This window comes from Coptis chinensis, chromosome 8 (assembly GCF_015680905.1).
Source record: "Coptis chinensis isolate HL-2020 chromosome 8, ASM1568090v1, whole genome shotgun sequence".
NCBI classification, from domain to species: Eukaryota; Viridiplantae; Streptophyta; class Magnoliopsida; order Ranunculales; family Ranunculaceae; genus Coptis; species Coptis chinensis.
This window is the reverse complement of record NC_141463.1, coordinates 70,766,038-70,790,433: the sequence shown is the minus strand read 5'-3', so window position 1 is coordinate 70,790,433 and position 24,396 is coordinate 70,766,038. Positions and strand designations below refer to the sequence as shown.

At 35.1% G+C, this 24,396-nt stretch overlaps 1 protein-coding gene across 1 annotated transcript; it reads right to left on the bottom strand.

Annotated features, from left to right (window-relative positions):
• Positions 1 to 22,742: 22,742 nt before the first annotated feature.
• LOC147482756 (uncharacterized) lies at positions 22,743 to 23,441 on the bottom strand. The gene has a single exon (XM_086579411.1). The coding sequence runs from the start codon at positions 23,439 to 23,441 to the stop codon at positions 22,743 to 22,745; it is 699 nt and encodes a 232-aa protein (XP_086435537.1).
• Positions 23,442 to 24,396: the final 955 nt, after the last annotated feature.

Here is a 24,396-nt window from a genome sequence, read left to right as displayed (position 1 = left end):
GCAGTCAATTTGCACCTAAGCTTTGAGATTCATGGGTAGCAAAATAAACGAAAGGGCTGACATGCATGAATTGGTATTTTTCAATATCAAAGCATGAGTAATTTACTTCATTCATGCTAAGTATTTCGGAAGCCTTCATAGTCACATGATAATGTATATGAGATGTTGAAAAAGCCCAAGCAAGGTTCAATAAGCAAAATCGCATGTGCCATTAACCAAATTTAGATCCAAAAATATCCAATGATGTCCTAATATTCAATCATATGTGATAAACCGATAATAGATGATAATGTATATGAGATGTTGAAAAAGCACAAGCAAGGTTCAATAAGCAAAATCAGACATAAGGCCATTAACCTAAATTTAGATCCAAAATATCCAATGATGTCCGCTAATATTCAATCATATGTGACCTGAAAATCGGTTTCACGGTGGTGGAGTAACACAAAAGCAAAATTAAACCAACTCCATAGGGGAGGGAAGGTAATGATCCTCCAGATTGATATTTAGTTCCGGATCCCAAGATGACTACCCCTCTCCTTGCTCCCTTAAGACCGGTATGTCTAGCAATAATATCTTTAACAAAATCAAGGAAGACAATCAAGCACAAGAGATCAATAGCTAAAACTCTTTCTTCGTTACTAGCTAATGAGTTGTTTCATTCCCTTCTACGAAAAAATCTACGACAAAAGAGAATGCATCGACAATTTGTGAAGACAGTTTTATAGTAGCCTATAGTCCGAAACTATGAATGACTGATCATTTGTTAAGGAAATCATACTTGAATGTGCTTTTAGGATGACAAGCAGTTCCTACTTTCAAATTGATTAGTGGTCATTTCGGATGATAGCATCAGTCCACTATGATAGTACTCCTTTTGTTCTATATGTGAAAGTCCATGGCTGTACTTTATATATACATAACAATAAATGATTGCAGATCACATCTCACCTCTCTTTTGGAAATATATTTCCATTGTTTTAATCGTCTATTAACATGCTTGCCCTTCCACTAGAGAAGACCCCACCCTCACTTTAGAAGCTACCCCATTTTGTTTATAACAAGCCTGCCCTTCCTCTTAACTAGGAGTTTAGTCATGCCATGAAAAAGAACCCTCACTCATATCAAGAGAAGATTCCCACGCAGTAGAAGCAAATTTTGTATGAAAAGAGAGAGAGTTGATCTTCTCTTTAGGGTCAACATCCCGACCCAGATTACACAACCTCATAAACATGCCAAATAACCAAATATTACTATAACATAAGCCACTAGAAATGAAAAACTATTACAGCCCCCAAACACTCCTAGAATATAGTTACTTCCAAAGCAATCATTTAACCAAAGACATCCAACCATATAACTTAGGGACTTGAAACCATAATAACTTATTAAAGTTGTGACTAACACAAAACATCACGTAGGAGTTACTTTCGATCGGGCATGCAACCAATCAATTTATTACATACAGTTCATACGTGCATTGTGGGAAAACCCCATTAAACTTCAAAGATCCAAGCCTCAAACCTAGCTTGACGGACCACCATATCCTCTATTTTACTTCTAGCTAGATGACTCTGGCAGGACCCCATGCCCAAGCCCTTCGAGTATCCAGACCTTACACCCAATACTATAATAAAAATTTCTTCCTCGGTCTTTGCCTCATCGCCTTCTACTTCATTCAAATTTTAAGATGTCGTATTCGGTCCCCGTAAGTTTAAATTGGGTATAAATATATAAAAATATAAGTACCATGGTAAAAGCTAGATACAAGTAAATTTACTTACATAGTTTTCTTTAGCAACATGACTAGTCCATCCCTTACTACTACTAAAGTGGGTTCGATGATAGAATTCAATCTTGCCAATAGGTTCCTGAGTCTCGGAGTCACGCTGTAAAGATTTGAAAACGTATTCCTTTATAATTTACTTCAAATAATATCAAATTGCGGAAAAGCAACCAAATGAATGTAAATAAAAAATATTACAGATTCCTCCAAGTATCCTCGGAATGGCTTTGAACCACCACAATGGTTTGTTGGGAGCTTTTTGAATTTTGCTCGCTAATTTTCTGCAATAAAATAAATATAATATCAAAACCAAAGCTAGCAAAAAATATAAACCCGGATAATAAGATTGCCATATGTAATGAGTAGTGCTAGAATCATTTCAACACAACCCTTATTATAAACGTAATACTTGGAAGACATACACTCTCCATAGTAGTTGCCAAATTAGCACAATAAGGTATATTACCTTGAAATCTTTTCTAAACCAATCACAACATGCATTCCATTTTTCTTGTGCCAAGCCACTCTAAGGGTGTGATCGTATACTCCATCATTTCTAAAACTCCTATAATACTTGTGAAGATGACACCTAAAAACCTCTTAAGCATCGCCTAATATTTTGTCCACAACGCATTTATCGTGTGCAAGGAGAAGAAAGACGAAAAAAATAACAGTAGCAGCACGAAGAAAATGGACAAGGCCAAAGCAGTAGCCATGGTGGGAGCACAAAAGGTAAAGAATGGGACATCAATAGGTATCAAATGGATCAAGACCCAATGCCAAATCTATACACATAATAAAAAGTTTTACAACCAACCAAAATCAGAGAATGATAATGGCAACTCGGTCTCATACATAAGTCAGCTCGCAAAGCACGGGCACATGATGGAAAGTTGGAAACCAACAAGCACCTACTTCACTTTTTTTAATTTAATCATCCTTAAATGGAAACCAAGACCAATTCAAACCACTTCGCCATGGTAATGCGTAACAACAAAACCAAAGAAAACTTTTCTATACCAATAACTTAACCTCCGACACATATATAACACATTTAAACAAAATAAATTGAACAAATATGAAACAAGGAGAATCATACAGAAAATTCAGAATGAACTCGCCAAACATCCAAAGGTCAACCAAGGAACCAATAATACACAAAACCATTATCGAAATCATTCATACTCATAAATTAACGAGAAACATCACTAAGAAGTTTATTAAAACCTGAAACACTGCAGGGATTTGTACGCAAAACAATGGCGAGAACCTTAATTCCTATAGATAAACAATAAAAAGGTAAATAAATTACGATAAGGGGTTAAGAGAGAATGGAGTATGAAATAGAATAAACCACCGCAAAATATTTGAGCTTTGGTAACTTCAAACTTCAATTAGTTTAAAGATTGTAACTTTAATTCCAGAATTCAAAACCAAAAATCGGAACTTAAAGTATATATAAGCCGAGGAGATTATCTCAATTTAAAGGACGTACCAGTCGACAATCAGAATCAAGGAAGCTTTGACATTGCCGATTCATTTAAGCTAAAACAAGACCAATGGTCTAATTAAGAATGGACGAAATGAGTAAAAAAGAAAAAGAAAAACATTACAATGAAAACCAGTTTGAAGAAGAAGAAGAAGAGATAAAATTAAAATATCCTTACATATTTTGTAGTACGATCGGTTTCACAATCGGTCGGTGAAGAATGTTTTTTTTTTTTTTAGCGTGGTAGTTTTTTTTAGGTTTCTTTTGGTTTCCCAAATTTTATCGCTTAGAATTTTAGTGGGACGCGAAAACTATTTCCAACGAAAATGATCCCGCCCAATATTAAACATTTATGGCCTTATGTGACACCAATGGACGCTGCAAATACTATGGTACAGAAAAATAAATAAATTGGGAGAACAAATATAAAACTTATTAAAGACGCCAAAGGCGTTGCTAAATCCAAAATACCTTTTGCAACTATTGCAGCGTAGAGCTAGTGCTCAATTTTTTCAATAAAAATGAAATTCTAAGTAAAAGAAAATTTCAAATGAAAGCTTTTGCGATGCCAGTTAGCATGGCAACAATTAAATCCCAATAAGGTGGTACTAATAAGACCGAAACATTTTAGCAGCCCCATTAGGGCGTTGCAAATGTTATGCTTTACCAACAAAAATTAGGCGCTGCAAAGAGTGCGCCAGAACAACAGGACCCTTCTGTTGTAGTGCCACAACCAGTTCTTGACAAATCACAATCTCATAATGGAGAACCAATTCGAGATTTACCAGACACAGAGCACCCTGTTGCACGGATTGACTTCATTGAGAATCTTATAAATGGATTTCTCCCACCTAAGAATCCTTGCCGTTACTCGGGCCATGGCCCAAATTAAATTTCGCAAATTTTTGTTCGAATTTATGTTCTTTGTCGTTTTCTATTTTTTCTTTAGTAACCCTAATTACGTGTAGCGCAATTTTCCTATTGTAATCAGTGTCATTTGTTTTTACTCAATTATTTTTATCAAATTCTAAAAATTGGTTTACCTTTGTCTCCAGGTGTGTCTTTCATCACACGTCTTCTTTCATCCATTTCCTGCCTTTCTATTTGCATCTCCAATAATGGAATCTCTAAAGATCATCCCTGAACAATCCTTCTAGGCTATGTTGGATTCTCCTTCGTATGGACTTCATTTTAGAGACTTTCTCACCCAAGCTGGTTGGTCCTCCCTTGTTCTGCAATCTGAGCAGACATACTCTACACGTTTAGCAGCATGTTTTTATGATCATATGGAGGATACAACAATATTTAATGGTGCACGTGGTTTCTTTTTGAACGGATTCGCAATCCGTATGGGTAACACCAGACATATCTTTCACGAGCCAACAGTTGCTATGAGTTTGGACCTTCCTTATCATGAGCCCACCCCCACCGTACCATTCAATACATCATACAGAACTCCTTTAATCACTACTTTTGGGAAGATTTCACCGACCTTTACGGTGATGGCCTCACTCGAGTCGTTGAACGTGAGGAAGCTAGCTGATGGCCAGACAAAACAATTCCCCTAGCAAGTATGACAATGAATGTCGGGACTGCCATGTTGTTTATCTTTCTGAACATCATGGGGGATTGACATTTTTCTACTACCACCAAATCAGCTTGCAAGACTTTCCATGCTCTCACTAAGCAACACATTTTCTTCTACATAATGAACCTCTTAATTGAGAACCTGAAAAGGGCTTGTGATTTTCGACACCATTATATCACCTTGCCCGTTACCGCATGCCGGATAATGAGGGCATTCTTCTCACAGTTTTCGACCACTTTTCATGACTGGGTATGAGTAGATTCTATGTGTTCGGTGAATAGAATAATTCATTCTTTGAGATTTCGGGTCTGGCGTTGGTGCTCTTCAAGGTACCTGAAGTACGTTTGTTGCTTTCCTAAAGACAAAGACATGATAGCTCATTTGGATGCTTCTAAAAAGAGAAAGTGGAGCGAAGTTTGGTAGGCTATGATAAACTGGCGTGACGCCAAAGAATGACACTTCGATAGAGATGAAGCTAGAATGTACATACCCCTAATTCTTGATTAGGGCAGTGTAAGTTGATGTACATATTTGTTATTTTAGTTCTTGATGTGCCCTTTCCCTTTTGTTTTTGTATATTATATGTTGTGTGAGCATAATTTTCTATTGAAGATATCAACTCTATTTTTGCTCAAGCCTCTCAGGTATATTCTTTCTTCCTCTTGACACTTGGAGGACATAACGTCCTACTATTTGGGGGTGGTTAGAATCTTTTGCAAAAATTAAGCAATTCTAGGTTGTATATAGCTTTATTTTCTGTCTGAATAAGTGTATTTAGTGACAAAGTCTCGTTATCTTTTCTGTGATGAAAAATATCTAGAAATCTCACCATAACATTAGAATTAGGATTTGTTCTTAGAAACTTAAGTTAATACGTATGCAATAATTTTTACATGTTTTCATGAGCATTCATGCATTGACTGTTATTGAATGTACTTAGTAGTAAGTTTCTGAGACCCACAGTTAGACAACTTAATTTCCATATCTTGTGAGAATCTAACCAAAAAGCATCAACATGTGTGATATATGAGTAATGACACAAAGGAGTAGCTTTTTTGAATAGAGAAAATCGCGCGTCTACTTACTTGATCAGTACCTGAATCCTAGGAGAGAATTTAGGCCTTTTTTGGATCGATATAGCCAAAAATTCATACCTGTAAAATTTTTACCGCTAGTCGCCCCACTGAACCTTTCATTTTCACATAAAAAATCCTTACCCATCTATTAACCACAAATAAATAAGCCCACCTAGATGATCAAGTATGAGAAGTAGGATGAAGTGTGGAAAAATGAAGAGAAAAACTTGTCACAAATCAAAATCAGTTACCTGCTTCAGAAAGAAAAGAAAAAGAAAAATAGAAATATGTTTCCATAAATCAAAAGAAAAATCAAAGTTAGAACTTTTCCCAAAATCAAATCAAAAGGGAATACAAAAGCTTAAAAAAGCTAAGTATGGAAACTCATGTTAGAAGCAGGAAAGAAAATAAGGATTTCTCTATTATAAATATCTCGAAGACCTTATTCTCTCATACTTATCATTTTTGAATTTTTCATTCTATTTTCTTCTACACACCACCTAAGCCCTATAACACCTAGTAAAGACCTCTAACTCAATTAAGAGTAGGATGGTATGATAATAAGTAGTAGATGTGAATTCTCGACCTCGGCTCCTCTGACTGTCATTGAGTATGTGAGGATATGTATGCCCACTACACACTGGAGTTAGCAAAACTTGAGTGGAAAAATATGAGAGAATTTGTGTTTCGACACATACCTGTGAGAACCTACTTAAGGACGCTATCCAAAGGATCCAGAAACGGCCTTGCTCATACATTTCATTGTAAAGATCACTGCATGCATGTTCATATGTGAATGTTTTGATTATTGTATATATATTAACTTGAATTTCAAAGGAATTAATCCTCATTCCCCCCCCCCCCCCTCTAGTGAGATGTATAGATATCTGAGATTAATTAAGGAAACAAACCTTTGTTACTGAGTCGTTGTAGTATAGATGAAGTTTGTGAGTATCTTCTCTGAAAAACTCTCACGAGACTATAACTTGTCCACTAGGAAACTCATAGTGGTTTAAGGCCTTGTTGCATACGGTCAATATAACCGCACTCTGCGAAATGAGACTTAGTTTAGGATAACACATTTTTGGTCACTTATTATTTTAATGCCTCTTCTTTGCTTGAGGACAAACAAAGTGTTGTTTGGGGATGGTATGTGATAAGAACCCAAAATTGTAATTTTAACCCCTTAATAATATTACATTTAGACCAATTATCTCAATTAGTAGAGTACACCATAATTAACATGGACATTTAAATTGGACCACCCTTTTTTCTACCACTAAATACCCTTGATAAAATATTCTAACAAATTATTCAATGCCTTTAAGAAGGACTATTTCATCATTTCAAAATTGACTACCATTTATACCCTTAAGATTACATAATACTTAAAGGAAGTATGTGTAAATCAACTACACGCCACTATTCAATTGTTCGCGACTTAGCCTAAACATTAATTGCCAAATTATTACCATTAATACCGAAATTAAATGAAAAGAAACCAGCCGTCTCTTTCTTCTTCTTCTCTTCTTCTTATGCACCCATTTCTCTCTCCCAAATCTCTCCTAATTTTCTCTCTTAAAAAAACTAAAATTGAAAACCAAAAAAAAAAACATATATCCCTTATCCAGGAGGAAGCACATGTACAAAGTCTGCATACAACAGGAGATTAGGATGATTGATCTTTCATTGCATAAATACTCATGGCTAACATGAAGATTAGAGATATCAATAATGGCAATGAAGAAATTAGATACATGATGATCAACAGCGATAAGGTTAGTAGAGGTTTCTAAATATGGTTATTGGTATTTGGGAATTTCATGGGGTTTACAAATTTAGTATTTATGTGTATACTGTCATGATTTAGCCACAACGATATATATTCTTTTCCCATTATTGAAAATTTATCTTCAATTGGTTTATTTCATTGCTTCTCAATCTGAGCCGGAAGCTTTAATATAACCAACTTTGGTTTTTCTTTTCCAACGCATTTTTTTTTTATTCCTCCTACTTTCGGCTGATTCTGAAAGTTCTATTTGAGGTCGTGTCATTGTAGTTTTGTTTTTCTTCGTATATATCATATTCTCAGTTCTGTATATTGACTATGAAATTCCTGATTTTTTTTCATTTATTTAATTGTTTTGCATAGGCATGGTAATGATCAATTGCTACCCTTAACGTACACGTACTTACTGCAATATTACATTATGTTGTTTTTTTTGTTCGTGTCACTCGAGAATCTGAAAAATCTTGCATGGAGTTTGAAACAAAGAGTGATGATTGTAATGTCATAGATGTTGAGTGGAAATCTTTAACAAAAACAAATACTTCACACATTCTCTTCCATTTTGTTCATTCTTCTCTTGAGTCATCGAGCTGAGCTTGGACGCGTAACCAAAGGTATTTCTCATGTTTTCGCATCTCTTTTGTCTGTTATTTTTAACTTCATATGTAGCATCTCTATAGCATGTTCAAGGAATAAAAACTCTTCAATCACTCTTGACATCGTCGTGTTTAGTCGTCGCTTTACACTACAAATGAGCAGCTAGCACCATAGGAGATCCCACAGCACATAGTATATACCAGCTAGGCGCGAAGCATATGCAGAATGCACCACTGGAGATTCTCAACAAGTTTCTTTTTTATTGTATAGAATTCAATATACTCTGAGAATTATAGTATTTTTTTTTTGGTTAAGAAAGTTTAGTAATTAGTATATGGTATCTTTCTGGTAAGATTTTCTATATATATGAGTTCTTAAATGCATATGACTATATGAGTTCTTCCTATATATATATATAAGAAGTAGTTTTGTTTTATTGATAGACGACAAGAAGCTGGTAATATTTAAGATTGCCTTTGTTTTCTACTGGAGTTATTAATTCATTCTTTTCATCATCAATGAATGCAGCTTGTGATATTAAACATTTTCATCATTAGGGACACTAGCAAGAAAAGTGCAACTTAGACCAGATCCTTTTATCATTATATTCCTAAGTATTCCACCTCATAGAATTCATGGCTAGAAACTATATGAGTACAGAACAGGGAGGAAAATCATGAAATAGAATTATTAAAAAACCAAAGTGATGGTGATGATGCAAAGCATTTACTAGATCGTTTTAAGCTGGTTAGCAGACACCAACGAAATTAGCAGAGAGGTTCTGAGTAAACATTCTTTCTCTCCTTGAAGTTTGATTAGAGCTACTACAAATAGAGGTAGGTCCTGGACAATATTTTACTTGAAAGAAGATATGTTTGCACACAATAAATGCTTTTGATTCTTTACACCTGATTCAAATCAGATTGGGTTGTAATTGGATTGGTTTTGGATGCTATCTTTGAGTTCATACAAACACTTTACTACTTTAGTACCTTTGTAGGACCTGGAACCACACTTGCCTAATATTTATCCAGTCCGTTGACTGCCATATTATATATGCTGCAATTATTGCAGAATCATTATAAGCAGTACTTGGGGCAGCCTTTCCCGTTAGATTCTTATCAAACCTTAGGGCAAAATGAATGTTGCAGGGCTCATAACTCTAGAAACTTTTGAAAAATTATGAACCACTTCAGTGGTTATGATGAAATTCTCTAATGGATTTTACTTTTATCACAGGTTATATTAGCTACTAACATAGCAGAATCTTTAGTAACAATACCTGGAATAGTGTCTGTTATTGATTCATGTCGATCTTAACAAGTCTATTCGGACAGTATCAGAAAAAAGGAATCAGCTGAACTTACCTAGGTATCTAAGTCTCAGGTACCCAAAAGAACTTATTATTCGGTTTGAGATTTGCTTGGAAGACCTGATTAATCAATTTCTAGGATTTTCTGTAGGCTGAGCAACGTAAAGGAAGGACAGGGCAGACTTGTGATGGTTATATCTACCGATTGGTTTCTCGGTCTTTTTTCAACAAATTAAATGACCATGATCCACCATCTATATTAAGATTATCCTTGAGGCAGCAGGTTCTTATGATTTGATGTGCTGAATCAAAAGCCATTAATGATCCTAAAGGTATATGGCACTAAGTTTTGTTGAGAGTATGGAACATTGAACTGCAAGTAGAGTCGACCAGATAATGTCTTCTTTCAAACTGAATGTTATTATTTGTAAGTTGCAACAGTGGTCATCAGAATCTTCATTGCTACGTTCTAAGCTATGCATATGTTATTTCATCATTCCTGTAGTCGACGCTGCGTGCTGTTACAATTATACAGAGTAATAATTTTGAAATATGCTTACAAGCACAAGTTTTGAAATGCAAATTAGATTGACCTCTACGAATGCCTGAATTGCAGATACATGTTTAAGAGAATTAGAGTTTGAAGGTAAAATGGCATCTCTTACTCTAGGGGTACTTCTAAAGCTTCTCCAGAGCATAAACTCAGTAGCAAGAGACTGTATGGTTTTGATATTTACTCTGTTTTTTCTTAATACTTTGCTGCAGAGTGTGGCTATGTTTGGACGAGGTTCTGTTTGTGATTGCCTTTGTTTCGAGATAGGTTTTGGTGCTTAAGTGGAGAGTTTTTTTAACATTCATGTATGCAAGGTTTTCGACTTTTATTGTGATTATAGCTTCATAACTGTTTTGGGTGTGTAACCGGGACTTTGATAAGTAAGGATGTGGGTTTTATTGTTTGTGATCCGTTTTGTTCTCGTGCTTCACTGGGATTAGTTGTCTCAATCAAAAAACTTAGCATATTATTCTTTTCATTTTTATCTTCTGTAAAAGCCCTCTTATAAAGTATATATGTTTGAATGCTTGAATTTCGAATGACCGGTTGAGGACTCCTACTAATCCATTAAATTACTTTTTCCAAGACAAGTTGAATGAAAGAGGGACTGGACTAGAGTTGTTGTTCCTCGACTCTTTTGATTAAGCGGTTGATAGCGATCTTTTAAATATGCTCTTATAGATTCATACTATAATGAGTTATCCATTCCGTTAAATTTTTTTATCATCTCTCCATCTTCCCACAAGTTCAGGGGCTAAAAAATGTCAATGTTTGATGCAGTTCAAAATTCCAATGAGTTGAGTGATATTGTGGTTTCTTTAATTGGTTTGTACTATTTTTACTTCTACCGTCTGGATTAGTTATAACTCTTTTGAGCAGATAACCCTTGAAAATGAGATATACCCGACAACATTGAACAAAACTTATGTCTTTGTGAGTTATGGTTTTCGATCAATTTTCAATTAGACTTTTCGTACACCTTTTTATCATCTCTCCATCATCCCAGAAGGTCGGGGGCTCAAAATGTTAATGTTTGACTCGATTCAAAATTCCTTTGAGTTGAGTCGATTGTGTTGGCTGATAATGATTAGGTTGGTTTCTCCCACAATATGTTCTACATGAACTCTTAAAGTTATTGTGCTTACCAACGTTGTGACTCAACTTTTTATTTACATGATGTATTAAGTCATTCACTTTTATACCTTTTGTGTAGCAGATTTGAAGGAAACTCTTTTGAAGGTTAAAAACTATCAAGGCTTTCAAATTTGACATTATTGAATGATCTGTAAGTGGTCAAATGCCAAAAACTTGGCATCTCTGAATTTTAGTATGCTCTTATGTAGTATTTGATGCTCAGTTTGGCCTTTGATGGCATAACCCCTCAAAAAACACAAGAAAGGTGCTAGAATTGTTTAAATCATATTATGTGATTTATACGTCACATGTTATATTAGTGCTTTACACAACTATGTAAATGAGGATGCTCATATTATGTGATTTATAATGGTGTTAGCCGTCACATGTTATATTAGTGCTTTACACAACTATGTAAATGAGGATGCTCAAGGGCTAATCCATGTAAGATTTTTAATCTTTAATAATGGGTTTGGCCTTCCTTAACCCAATAACTTTCTTAAAAAAAAATAGATTAATGGCCATGTTAGAAATCATGGTTCAAATAATGGCTAACATGAGTAACACGTGAATGATTTATACTTTGAACCTTTGCTGTTTGTCTAGCTTGGCAACCCTTGATGGTGTTAGCCTTATTTAATTAGCAAAGAGAAGTTGACCCAAGGCCAACGGTTGAAGTTGATCTATGGGAGTATCCGAGTATGTGACAATAATTCAAGTACAAGACAAAAAGTCCATACACAAGACAATGATCAAAGAACCCTTGACAGGGTTATGTATTCTTAGCTCATTTTTTTGTCTGATCTTGCTATTCATCTGATTAAGTATGCATTGTGTTAACCTTAAGAAGGCACATCCGTTACATAGTGTCTTGATCTGTTTTTCTTTTGTATATGCCGTTGTTATTTGCGAACTGTGTAATGCCGATAACTTCGGAACCGTTTGGTGTCTAACATTGTGTCTCTACAATATTATTATATTGATATCAATATATCAAATTATCAATGTTTGCCTTTCTGCTTCAGTGCTTTCTTCCCTGAATACCTAAGCTTTGACACTTCAATTTTTGATCCGTTAAGGCAATTGTTCCAAGCCATCTCTCCACCCAGTCTCCCAATAGGCCTTTTCTTCGTTACCCTATTTTTTTTTAAATGTCTTACAAATAAGTGCATCCAATCTCTGTAAGGTATGCGTGCTGATTTTGTTCATATTTTATATCAGTATGCTTAATTAGAGTTGGTGTTATTTATCTCCCATTGAACTTCTATATCCTTTTCTGCTTAACTTTATCATGTTCTCAACGAGTTGGGCATCTATGATCGTCTTTAGTGGTATGAAATGTTAGTAGCATAATCAGTGTGATTAAATAGTTATACAAGTTTTGTGTATGAAACTTCTAATTACTTTAGCTTTAAGCATTCAAATAATAAAAAATGTGTCTTCTTCTACAGAGCGTGTTGAGTTTCCTTGCGTCCTTTGTTTATACTGGTAAGTGATTTGCTTCTTGACATTCTTTAAGGGTGTTTTTTTTTGTCTTAAACTTTCTATCCTTTCATAACTATATGGAAGACTAAAATGAACATAAAACTACAAGGAGTTTTGAGCTTATATATGAGCTGTGATATTAATATGAGTAACAATGGAAGTGTAATGTGTATACTAATGCTGATAACAGGCAAGAGCAGTTTGAGAATTTTGTTGCTGGAGTAGCTGCACATGCTCAGATAACTGCAATGTCAAAGCAATCTGTTCTGTCTAACAATGGCGAACAAATATCCAAGGTAACATATTTTATTGCTTGGTTTAAATGCATGCAAGACACTATTGTGGATTAGGAGGTTGTGATCTAAGGTATCTTGGTTCCTCAAGGATACCCATGGTTCAGTTTGGTGGATCAAGGCACTTTGAGGTTGTTCAATTTTTCACGACCTTAAGGTTCATAATATAGTAAAATGTAATATAAATCCAATTTGAATTCAACTGACGTAGGAAGTATTATATTCTTTTCCTAAATTATGATACTGAAGAGTACACAAAGTTGAGTTCCTTCAATGGTTTTTGCTTATGGTTGTAGTGGCAGATGGGATGATGTTTATCTTCTGAGGCATCCAGTTTTAATCTTTTAAGGTTAGTTGCATTAAGTCTCTCATGTAAAGTTCAGTTAAATTATGTGTTCATTACTACATTTGAGGCTTCGCTATTGGGTGTCTCTGAGGTTTTCGATTTTCTGCCTCAAGTATTTGGTTTGGGATTATGGGGATTTTTATCGAGCAACTTTATATATACTGGTTAGTGATTTTCTTCTTGACATTCTTTAAGGGTGTATTTTTAGTAAAAACTTCCTATCATTTTCGTTCAAACTACGAAGGACGCAAGGATTTTTCCAATAGTGGAAGAAGAACTCGAATCCTTTTAATTATGTTTGATTTGGTTATATAGACTTAAAATTGTGAATAGGCATTGAATCAAGTGGAACAAAAAAAGGGTTTGTTTGAAGGATTTGGTATAGTAACTATTGAATCAGTTAATACTAATATAAGAAATGGTTTATGGTCATCTTGACTCAAAATCACATATTGAACAGGGTTTATTTTTTGTTTGGGAAATAGAGTCGATGATAAAATTTGAGCTCCATAATCGTAGCTATTGGTTTTGGTGCAGCTTAAACAATAACTAATATCTCAAATATACATAATTTATGATTTTCCTTTTACTATATCATGGCCATTAGCATGTTCTGCTCATGTTACTTCTTTTTCCATATGTACTAGAGTTTTTCCCGGGCTAGATGTAATAATGATATTCAAATCAGTAGTCGAGGATCTATTTACTTAATATGTTCTATTAGCAGTTGAACTACTTGCCAATGCACTTGCTATAGTTGTTGTAAGACCCGTTTCGCATTTATTGAAAGGTATATAAATTGATTTTATCAGGCATTGATTTAACAATGGTTTTCTTTGTGTTATACAAAGAATAGGTCTTTTCTCATCCTTTGGAGATTCAAAGCGGATGAATTGGAATGCAACCTTAAGCATGCACCAATGTATATAGCAAGTCCAAACTTGAGTGACGACTATCTTTGAACGAGATGCACCCTAAAGCAAGAGTTTAATTTAATGATGTGTCAGTATATATTTTATGTATCTCTATTGATAAAATACACCATAATTAACCTGGCCATTTAAATTACACGAGAATTACTCACATACTTACAGCTATAAAAACTTTGGGTGTTGAGATGCAAAAAGACACGATCTATGAAAATTTCGTAGAAGACATTATGGTTAAATATAGAGCAGCTTAACTCTCCTCTTGATAAGTTTAACTATGTTCACATTCTCTTCAATAAGTTTTGTGTATCGTTCATGTGCAGAACACGTGCATTTTGTTAGTGTGTATAATAAATAAGAGTTAGTACTATTTATGTGTTTTTGTGTATTTCAGGTCTTGGAGTCAAATATGTGAAGAAATATGTTACTTTTACAAGAGAAAGGAGCAAAGGTTGCTTGCTAAGAAGTTCTATGGTTAAAGCCCAAGTTTCAAGGAGAAAAATCCTTTTTAAAGTCCAGTCAAAGCTGAAAAGTCAAAGTCAACACAGACAGAAATAGAGCAGAAAAGTTAACAAAAATTCCGCAAGCCGTAACTTTGGACTCAGACCTCAGAATTGGGCCTACTATATGTCAAAACGACCAGCTCGGAAATAGATTTTTAATGGTCTAGACCTTGATCCAATCAGAGGAGTAAAAGTGGATGAAAAGGCTATTGGAGTAATTTCTAGCAGAGAAACCCTTTTTGGACTTAAGTAATTAGGTTTTGGGCTTGATTTAATGGCCCAAAATATAGCTCCAAAGCCTATGCCCGAAATTGTAAACCTAACCCTCTCCTATATAAAGAGAGTTAAAGCTAAACAAAACTTGGCTACTCCCCTCTTTAGTTTAGTTGTAAATTAGGGTTTTCTAACTCTCTCTCTCATTAGATAATAAATTAGTTTTCTTCTTTAGTTTTAAAACCTAATTATTGTTTTCTAGCCTAGACACCATTAATAAAGCCAATTTATTTATATTGTTTCAACTATGTCTTAGTCTTATTCTTTTAATTTTGATAGTCTAATGAATCTTAGCTAAACCCCCATTAGAAGGGTTTGATTAAAACTTTGATGAAGACTTGATGTGTTAGTATAGAATAAGTTATAGTAATCTATTCCACTCTAGAAGGTAGTTAATTCATCATGAGAATGGGTTTAAATTGCCTCACATGCTGATTATTAGTTGGTAGAGATTGCCATGAATAATTAGGTATTAAAAATACCTAACCTTTATGTGAAAACATAAAGATTAGGATTACAACAAATTTATACTAGCATATTAAGAATTAATCAAGGTGGAATCAAATCCTTCTTATTCTTTCTCTATTATTCTCCATATTTTATTCAATTCATATTCAATTGCTTTAATTAAATTAGTATAAGTTAAATTCATATATTTAGTTTCATAGTATAAATTCACATCTATAAATATTGCTCTCACCATTGTTTCCTTGTGTTTGATTAGTTGAATTCATTTAAGTCTAGATAGTTAAGAGTGGAATAATTCCGTACTCTATATATTCCATGAATATACATGTGAGAGTAGGAAATAAATAATTGATAACGTAAGAATAAAGTTAGAGAAATCTAGTCGAGTTTTTACGAGTTACCAAATGGCGCCATTGCCATTTTAAACTCATTCAGGATAAGAATTCAATTGGTTGAATCCAAGGGGCAATCCCCCATTCTCTACCCACCCACCATTTAATTTTTTGTTCTTGTTTCTCATATTTTTGTTACTGTTCAAGCTTGAAATTCACGGTTTTAAAGTAAGAGCGCGCTCGCCCACCCTTTTGCCTTGCACAAAGTGCGCCCGCGCTCCCTTAAGACTGCGGACTCACAATGAAGAATACTACTGTAAATGTATTTTTTAATTTATGAAAATTCTGAAATTGTTCAGCCATAATCTTTAAGGTGTTGTTGATTTACTGGAATTGTTTAATAGTTTTCCTAGTGGTTTTACCTAGTGAACTATTACCATATTTACACTGCTATATTTCAGTTTTCACACCGTAAGTTTCTGGAAAAACAAACAAGTAGGGTTACTTAGGATCTTTCAAAAATTCTAAACTTCTTACAGGAGTATCTATTATAAGTCAGGAGTTTGCAGTAAAATTTTGAAGAGTTTTGGATTTGTTTTGACCACGTAACTAGTGGATTGTTTCTAGTGTGTTTCTGTAGTTTTGCATCACTTAATTTATGGAACAACAACCGATAAAAAGGGTTTGTAGAACTCCAATTGCTCTAAATATTTTACAGAAACACGCATGATTTTTAGGAGTCTCCAGTAAAAGTTTGTAGATTTTTGGTTCTGTTTTGATTGGTTAATCATTCGGTTGTTTGTATTGTGTCTGAAAACTATTTAACAAACTTTTCAGGGCAGTAGAAGGACTTTCATAACTCCAATTGTTTTGAAATTTTATAAGCGACTTACTGGATGTCTTAGAAAACTACTGTAAAAATTTCAAACTTTTTGGAGCGCATCCGCACCCTATGATACCTATATTAGGAGTGCTCCCGCCATCTTGTTACTCTTCAAAAAAAATAAAAATAAAATAAAATAAAAAAAATCGAACAGTACCTTGAGCGCGCCCGCGCCCCTTCCGAAAAAGGCCAATTCACAGGTTAATTACAGGCTCTCTTTGTGTTCAAGTTATTTTTACTATTCAGTATTCCGAACTTCTTTAATACACTGAGATCGCGTATCAAAGACGCTATTCATACGCGTAGCAAGGAGGCATTCATGTACTCCTTCTTTCACTCCTCGTCTCTTATGTCAGAAGAGTTGTAATTCTAGTATATCAGGTGGTTGTTTGACTGCTGCTAGTGGTTTTGTTTCATATTGGCCTTAGCCTTGCATGAGATTAAGGTCCAGTAAGACTAAACCATCTAACGTTATCTATCGTAAACGTCAACGCACACGCCTATCTAGATATTTATAGTTAGAGTTTTGTTTGCATATTAATTATCTTAGAATATATTTTTAAAACCAATATGGCATATCAATATATAGACCAACAATCATGTGGTTATTATGCAAACTCTTCACCATATTCATGCTGTAGTAGTCCTTACCATTGGGCTTCTCAGTGCCCATCATACCAAGAGTTTGGACCTACTATAGGATATAATAATAATTATGAGCCTCAATTTTCAAATTTTCATAGTAACCAATACAATCAAGAGTTTTCTAGTCATCCAAACTATACATGGAGTCAACCAGTGTCGTCTACTTCTAGTTTCGTGATGAGTGTGTACAACGAACTAAACACTTTTATGTACACAATTTGTTCAGATCTAGACCACACTGCCCATTAATGTCCCATATTTATTCAGCCTCAGCCTAACCCGGCCATCATAGTACGAGATCAACCAGAGTCACTCAAACGCCATATCCCAAGAAGGACTCAAATCATATCCATTCGCCAATAACTATGACTATCAAACACCATACCAACCAAACCCACACCACCAAGCTTCCCCTCTGCTAACGACATTTGACAAAATAATGGCCCAAAACAAAATAATACTTCAGGATCTAGAACGGACAAGATTGATGCTAACCTCACCTACGCCAGACCCTTCCACCATGCCAGAAATCACCCACCCATCTAGTTCGCCACCCTTCCCAGACTAAATTTCCCAACAAATGACTGACTCTGAACAAACATTTAGGGAAAAAATAACCAACAATGAAAAATTGTTTAGAGAACAAAATGCCAAAACCCAAACTATGCTTCAGAATCTAGCCCAAATGATTTCCATGTTCCCCTCACTTAACACAGAACTTTCAACCTTGTTAGAGATCGACAGACAAGTAGAACAACCTATTCCCACAACCAAACCATTCGACCTAGTTGAGACCTACCCTGAATTTCATGAACCATTACCTACCCATGACCCTCCCATTAACCATTATGTTGACTCCACACCCCACCTAGATGAGGAAATTCTTGAAGATGACTCTTTAGGACTTATTTTGGATAACCACTCAAATTTGAGAGATGCCTCCGAGGAACCTCCCACTGATCCATCTGAAGATGAATATAATGATGAGACATCAGAAGATATTTATAAAGATGTGACGGAGGAAGAATTTGATAACTATTGACATTCTCTTAATATGGACCTTCCTGTTGCGCATGTCCAGGACTTTGTGTTTGCTAACTATACTTGGCTGGATGATTCCTCAACACATTTGAATGATGCCATTGAGGATACTTATAGTGTTTTAGAGGAAAAGGGTGAGGAAATAGAAATTAACAATTCTAATTTAAGGCATGAACAAGTTAATGTGCAAGAAAAAGATGAAGTAACTTATTTAGTGCAATGTGAATCTCAATTTAGTTTGGCAGCTGAGGATCCACCAACCGACCACCATCAACTTGAGTTACCACCTCCTAAAATCAAACAATCTACCACAACTAAGCCATCCATTCACCCACCATTTCAGAGGAACCTCGAATTTGCACTTGAGCCAATTGCCTCAGAGACCCTCTATAGTTTTTTCAACCCTCATGGTGAAAAGTGTTTGCCTAGCACACAATCCCATGAGTACACCATTCCTATAGTTGAGAGCCAAGCTTTGACCGAGTGTAGCGAGAAACCTAGTTTGTCTTATATTTCCTCATCTGAGCCTCATAAAAGACATCAGGATCTATACTTCATTCCTTTCTCACCTAAAGTATCACTAATTCATCTTTTGGGTCATTCTAACTCTTTAAAATAGGTACAACATGATGATTTGCATATGTTCTTTGATGGGTTGCATAAGTTTTCATTCATCCTTCTACATGATTGCTTCCAATTATACAACTTCATCACGTTTTTATGGCTAGACCCAACTCTTTCGACTATTAGTTTATAGTTGACCACGCATCATCCATTTTTGTGCCACCCCAATTTCTTGCTTGTTTGGGGGTGTGCACAGTCTAGAGGAATCTAACTTAAAACGACCCCACATTAAGTCTAGGGGAATCTGACTTTAAAAGACCTATACAATTTTTTGTAAAATACCACCTTAATGGAATTTTTTTAAACTTATAAAGAGTTTTCAAATTTTGTTTGGTGGTGGCATATTTTGGTATTTCATTTCAAATTTGTTTTTCACCCTTTGCTTGTCATGTTTACTCCAGTAGAATTTGTGTTAGTTAGTACGTAACAGCTTAATTGTGCTTCATGTTATCATATTTTTGTTATAGGTATTGCCAATTTTTATCACGTTTCTATGGTAAATTATTTCCTTATCTCTTTACACTTTGAGGACAAAGCGTTCGATTGTTTGGGGGTGGGATAAAAACATTTGCAAAAATTAGGCACCGAGTAAGATATATATATATTATGCACTTAGGAATATTGGTATTGTTTCTTTTTCTGTGATGATAGTAGTCTAGAAGTTTCACTTTAGTTTTTAAATTAGAATAGTTTTTAGAAACTTAGGTTAATATGTAGGTAATAATCATTGCATCTTTCCATAAATATATTGCATGAACATCTATGTTTGTATTGGCAGTAAGTTTCTGAAATCTAGGCTAGAGTACTTATTCTACAAATCCTTTGAGAATATAGCCTAAAAGTCTTATATGAGTGAAGTATCTAAGTAATGACACAAGGGAGAAGTAAATTCCGAATAGAGAAATAACACGACCACTTGTTTGATCACTATACCATATCCTAAGCGAGAATTTATGCCCTTTTTGGATCGATATAACCAGAAATTCAAACTTATATGAAGTTATTTTCCGTTAGTCGCCCCTCTGAGGCCTTTCCTTAGCCTTTTCATAAACCACAATCCTTTACCCTTTTATAAAAAACAAATAAAAATAAAATCAGCCTACCAATTTTTAAATGAGTCTGAGAATAGAGATGAAATGAAGAAAAGAAAAGAGAAAGACCTGTGGAAAACCAAGAATTTGTTAGTTGCTTCAAATAAGAAAAGAAAAGGCAGTTTCCATCCAAAGAAAAGAAAAAAAGAAAAAAAAAAGTTAGAACTCTAAAAACAGAATCAAAAGAGTCAAAAGCCAAAAGAAAAAGAAAAAAAATGGCTAAGGATGGAAACAAAGTATAGAAGCAAACTAAGAACAAGGTTTTCTCTAGTTACATATTTTGAAGACCTTATTATCTCTGACTTGTCCTTTTGAATATCCATTTTCTTCCTTCTTAAACCATCACTTAATCCCCGCAACACCTAATAAAGACCTCTAGCTCAATTAGGAATAGGTTAGTGTGATAGTAAGTGACAGATGTGTTTGATCGACTTCGGCTTTCTTGTACGTCATTGAGATTGTAAGGTAAAGTGTGCCCACTACACACTGGAGTAAGCGAAACTTGAGTGGAAAAATCAGAGTGTTTTTGTCTTGACATATATGTGAGGACCTACTTAAGGACGTTATTCCAAAGTTTCAGAAACAGACCAGTTATTGCATTTCATAGCTTAGTTCATTATATATATGTTTATCCGTAGATTATTGATTATTACACACATATTAGTTTAGATTTCGAATTGATTATTCTGTTTTCATTGCTAGTGAAATGTATAGATATCTGAGAATAAATAAGAAAACAATAATTTTATTTCTTAGTCGTTGTAGTATAGATGAAGTTTGTGAGTACCTTCTCTGGAAAACTCTCACGATGCTATAACTAGTCCACTAGGGAATTACTAGTGGTTTAAGGCCTTATTGCATATGGTTAATGCAATCGCACTTGGCGAAACAAGATTAGTTAGAACTCTATTTTTGGTCACTTATTTTAATTTCTCATATTTGCTTGAGGACAAGCAAAATGCTGTTTGGGGTTGGTTTGATAAGAGCCCAAAACTGTAGTTTTAACCCTTTAATAATATTATATTTAGACCAATTATGTGTATAATAAATAAGAGTTAGTACTGTTTACGTGCTTTTGTGTATTTCAGGTATTGGAGTCAAATATATGAAGAAATATGTCACTTTTGTAAGAGAAAGGAGCAAAGGTTGGTTGCTAAGAAGTTCTATGGTTAAAGCCCAAGTTTCAAGGAGAAAAAGTTTTTTTAAATCCCAGTCAAAGATGAAAAGTCAAAATCAACGTGGGTAGAAATAGAGTAGAAAAGTCAATAGAACTTCCGCAAGCCGTATCTTTGGACTCATACCTCAGAATGGAGACTACTGTATGTCAAAACGACCGGCTCAGAAAGAGATTTCTAATGGTTCTGATCTTGATCCAATCAGAAGAGTAAAAATAAATGCAAAGGCTATTGCAATAATTTCCAGTAGATAAATCCTTTTTGGACTTAAGTAATTAGGTTTTGGGCTTGATTTAATGGCCTAAAACATAGCTCCAAAGCCCATGCACGAAATTGTAAACCTAACCCTCTCCTATATAAAGAGGGTTAAGGCTAAACAAAACTTGGCTACTCCCCTATTTAGTTTAGTTGTAAATTAGGGTTCTCTAACTCTCTCTCCTATTAGATAATAAATTAGTTTTATTCTTTAGTTTAAAAATGTAATTATTGTTTTCTAGCCTAGACACCATTAATAAAGCCAAGTTATTTATATTGTTTCAACTATGTCTTATTATTATTCTTTTAATTTTGATAGTCTAATGAATCTTAGCTAAACCCCCATTAGAGGGGTTTGATTAAAACTTTGATGAAGACTTGATTTGTTTTTTTTCAAAAGTTTAAAGGTTATGGCAGACCTCAACCTGTATTAAGAAATTCTCAAGTACATAGTTCATTTTCTATCCTCTTCGACAATGTTATGTAATTTAAAATCAAGAGGAGGATAAAAGGAAATGCCAAGATCAACTCGAGATTTGTACATCTTTAAAAGGTAATCAACTGCTTGATTACCCTCCTTATATACATGCTTAAAACAACATTTGAGAAAGTGTTTTCTAAGCGATTCAATTTGGGCCACTATATTGGAACAGTACCATGGGCTTTGACCTGGGCCCCTAATGATGCTTACCGCTCCTGAAGAATCTGAGTTGACTTTGAGCTTGGATACTCCTATCTCCTTCGCGAACTGAAGTCCCTTGGCTATAGCAAGGAGTTCTTGGTAAAGTATCGAAGGTTTATGCGAACTTCCTGCATACACTAGACTTACATTCCCCAGAGAATCCCTAAAGATCTTGCCAAATCCATTTCCATTTTCTTGAACTAATTCATCTGTATTTAACATGAAAGAGTCCTCCTCTGCTGGTGCCCATTTTATCCAGTTGGGAGCTGAGTATTTGAAGTTTAGCTTAAGTCCCAATCTCCCTGTCAATATTCTCAGAGATGCGGATTCATTTACATCTGATAGATTCCTTTGAAAGTATAGCTTCATATTGGACATAATCTTGTTACTTAACTACTGTGATGGGACCTTTTGATTCTTTTTCTTCCTTCTATTTCTCTCACACCATATTTCATGGATAGTAGCACCAATGCATGCCTTATAGATATCAACACTGGATGAGTTGATTCTACAAAGTCTGAAGATCTTATACCATTCTTCAGTAGAGCCCTTTACATTCCCACCTATCCCAAATCTGCTCTTAACTTGTTCCCAGGCTTTCTTTGAATATTGACAATCAAAGAATAAATGCTTAGAGTGTTCTGTCGAAGCATTACAGAGACTGCATTCAGAGTGTTGCAAAACTTTCCTTTGGGTCCGCCTGTCTTGTGTAGGAAGGCAGTTTGAGAGTAACTGCCATAAAGTGAAAGAATGCTTAGGTACAGAGAGCTTCCCCCACACTACTCTATACCATTTCACCTTAGATCGCATTTTCCTTAGCACTGCATACACATATTTCACTGTAAATTCACCTGTGGTACTAGGAGCCCATACCACTTCATCCTTCTCTAGGTATCTATTTACTTCAGTCCCCATAATAGAATTCCTAATGTGTCCATTTAGAAGAGAAGTGATAGCTGAAGTCCATTCTCCTTGTTCCAATACATCACTGACCTTTGCATCCTCATTGAGATTGATAAGGTTCCTTGCTTCCGGTATCTCCCACAGAGGTTTGCTTGTGCACCATAGGTCATGCCAGAACCAAGTATTCATGTCGTCTGCATTAATATACTTAATATGATTTCTGGTTATATCTCTGTGCTGTAGTATTCCTCTCCAAACCCAAGAGCAGCTGGAAGGAATTTTCATAGTCCAGAAATACTGCTTTTTGATTTGCTAACTCCATGTCCAGGTAGCCCACAAGGAATCCTCTTTCACTGTAATTCTATAAACTAATCCACAATATGCAGCCTTGTTCCATGTTCTTGCATCTGTTATGCCCAAACCACCCTGCTCCTTTGAGTATCTAAGAGCCTCATGACTTGCGTGGTGCATCTTGTTTGTCATGCTAGGGTTAGACCAAAGAAATCGATTGCAAATCTTGGAGACCTTGTCAAGAACTTTCTTAAGTAGAACAAAATTTTTGGACCAATAAACTTGGAAGGATGATAGAACTGACTGAATGAGTTCTAGTCTACCTGCTTTGGATAGAGTTTTATTCTTCCAGTTGGATATTCTGGAAGTTAATCTTTCCACCAATGGGAGACAATCTCTTATTCCAAGTCTTGATGATGTCAAGGGAAGACCAAGATAAGAGATAGGAGGTGATATGAGAGAGATGTCCATTGCATTGGCTAGATCCTCACCAACAGCGTGAGACATACAACCAACAAGAAGAGTGGATTTGGCAGAGTTTATATTCAGTCCTGTAGTTTGTGAGAATTTCTGGAGTATCTCCTTCACTGCTAGCATGGAGTTCATGTCACCTTTGCAGAAAAGTAAGACATCATCCGCAAAAAACAAATGCGAGATACTTAATTTTTTGCACTTAGAGTGAGGATGAATCTGCCCAGAGATGAGTGCTTACCTTAGAAGTCTAGATAGTATCTCTATAACCAGAAAAAATAGATATGGCAAGATAGCATCACCTTGCTGCAAACCTTTTTCGCCTTCGAAGAAGCCTTCAGAAGTGCCATTTATAATAATGGAATATAATGGAGAGCCATAG

Bases quoted from the DNA above. Each gene is read 5' to 3' on its own strand.
- LOC147482756 (XM_086579411.1), bottom strand. From the start codon at position 23,441: ATGAATACTTGGTTCTGGCATGACCTATGGTGCACAAGCAAACCTCTG.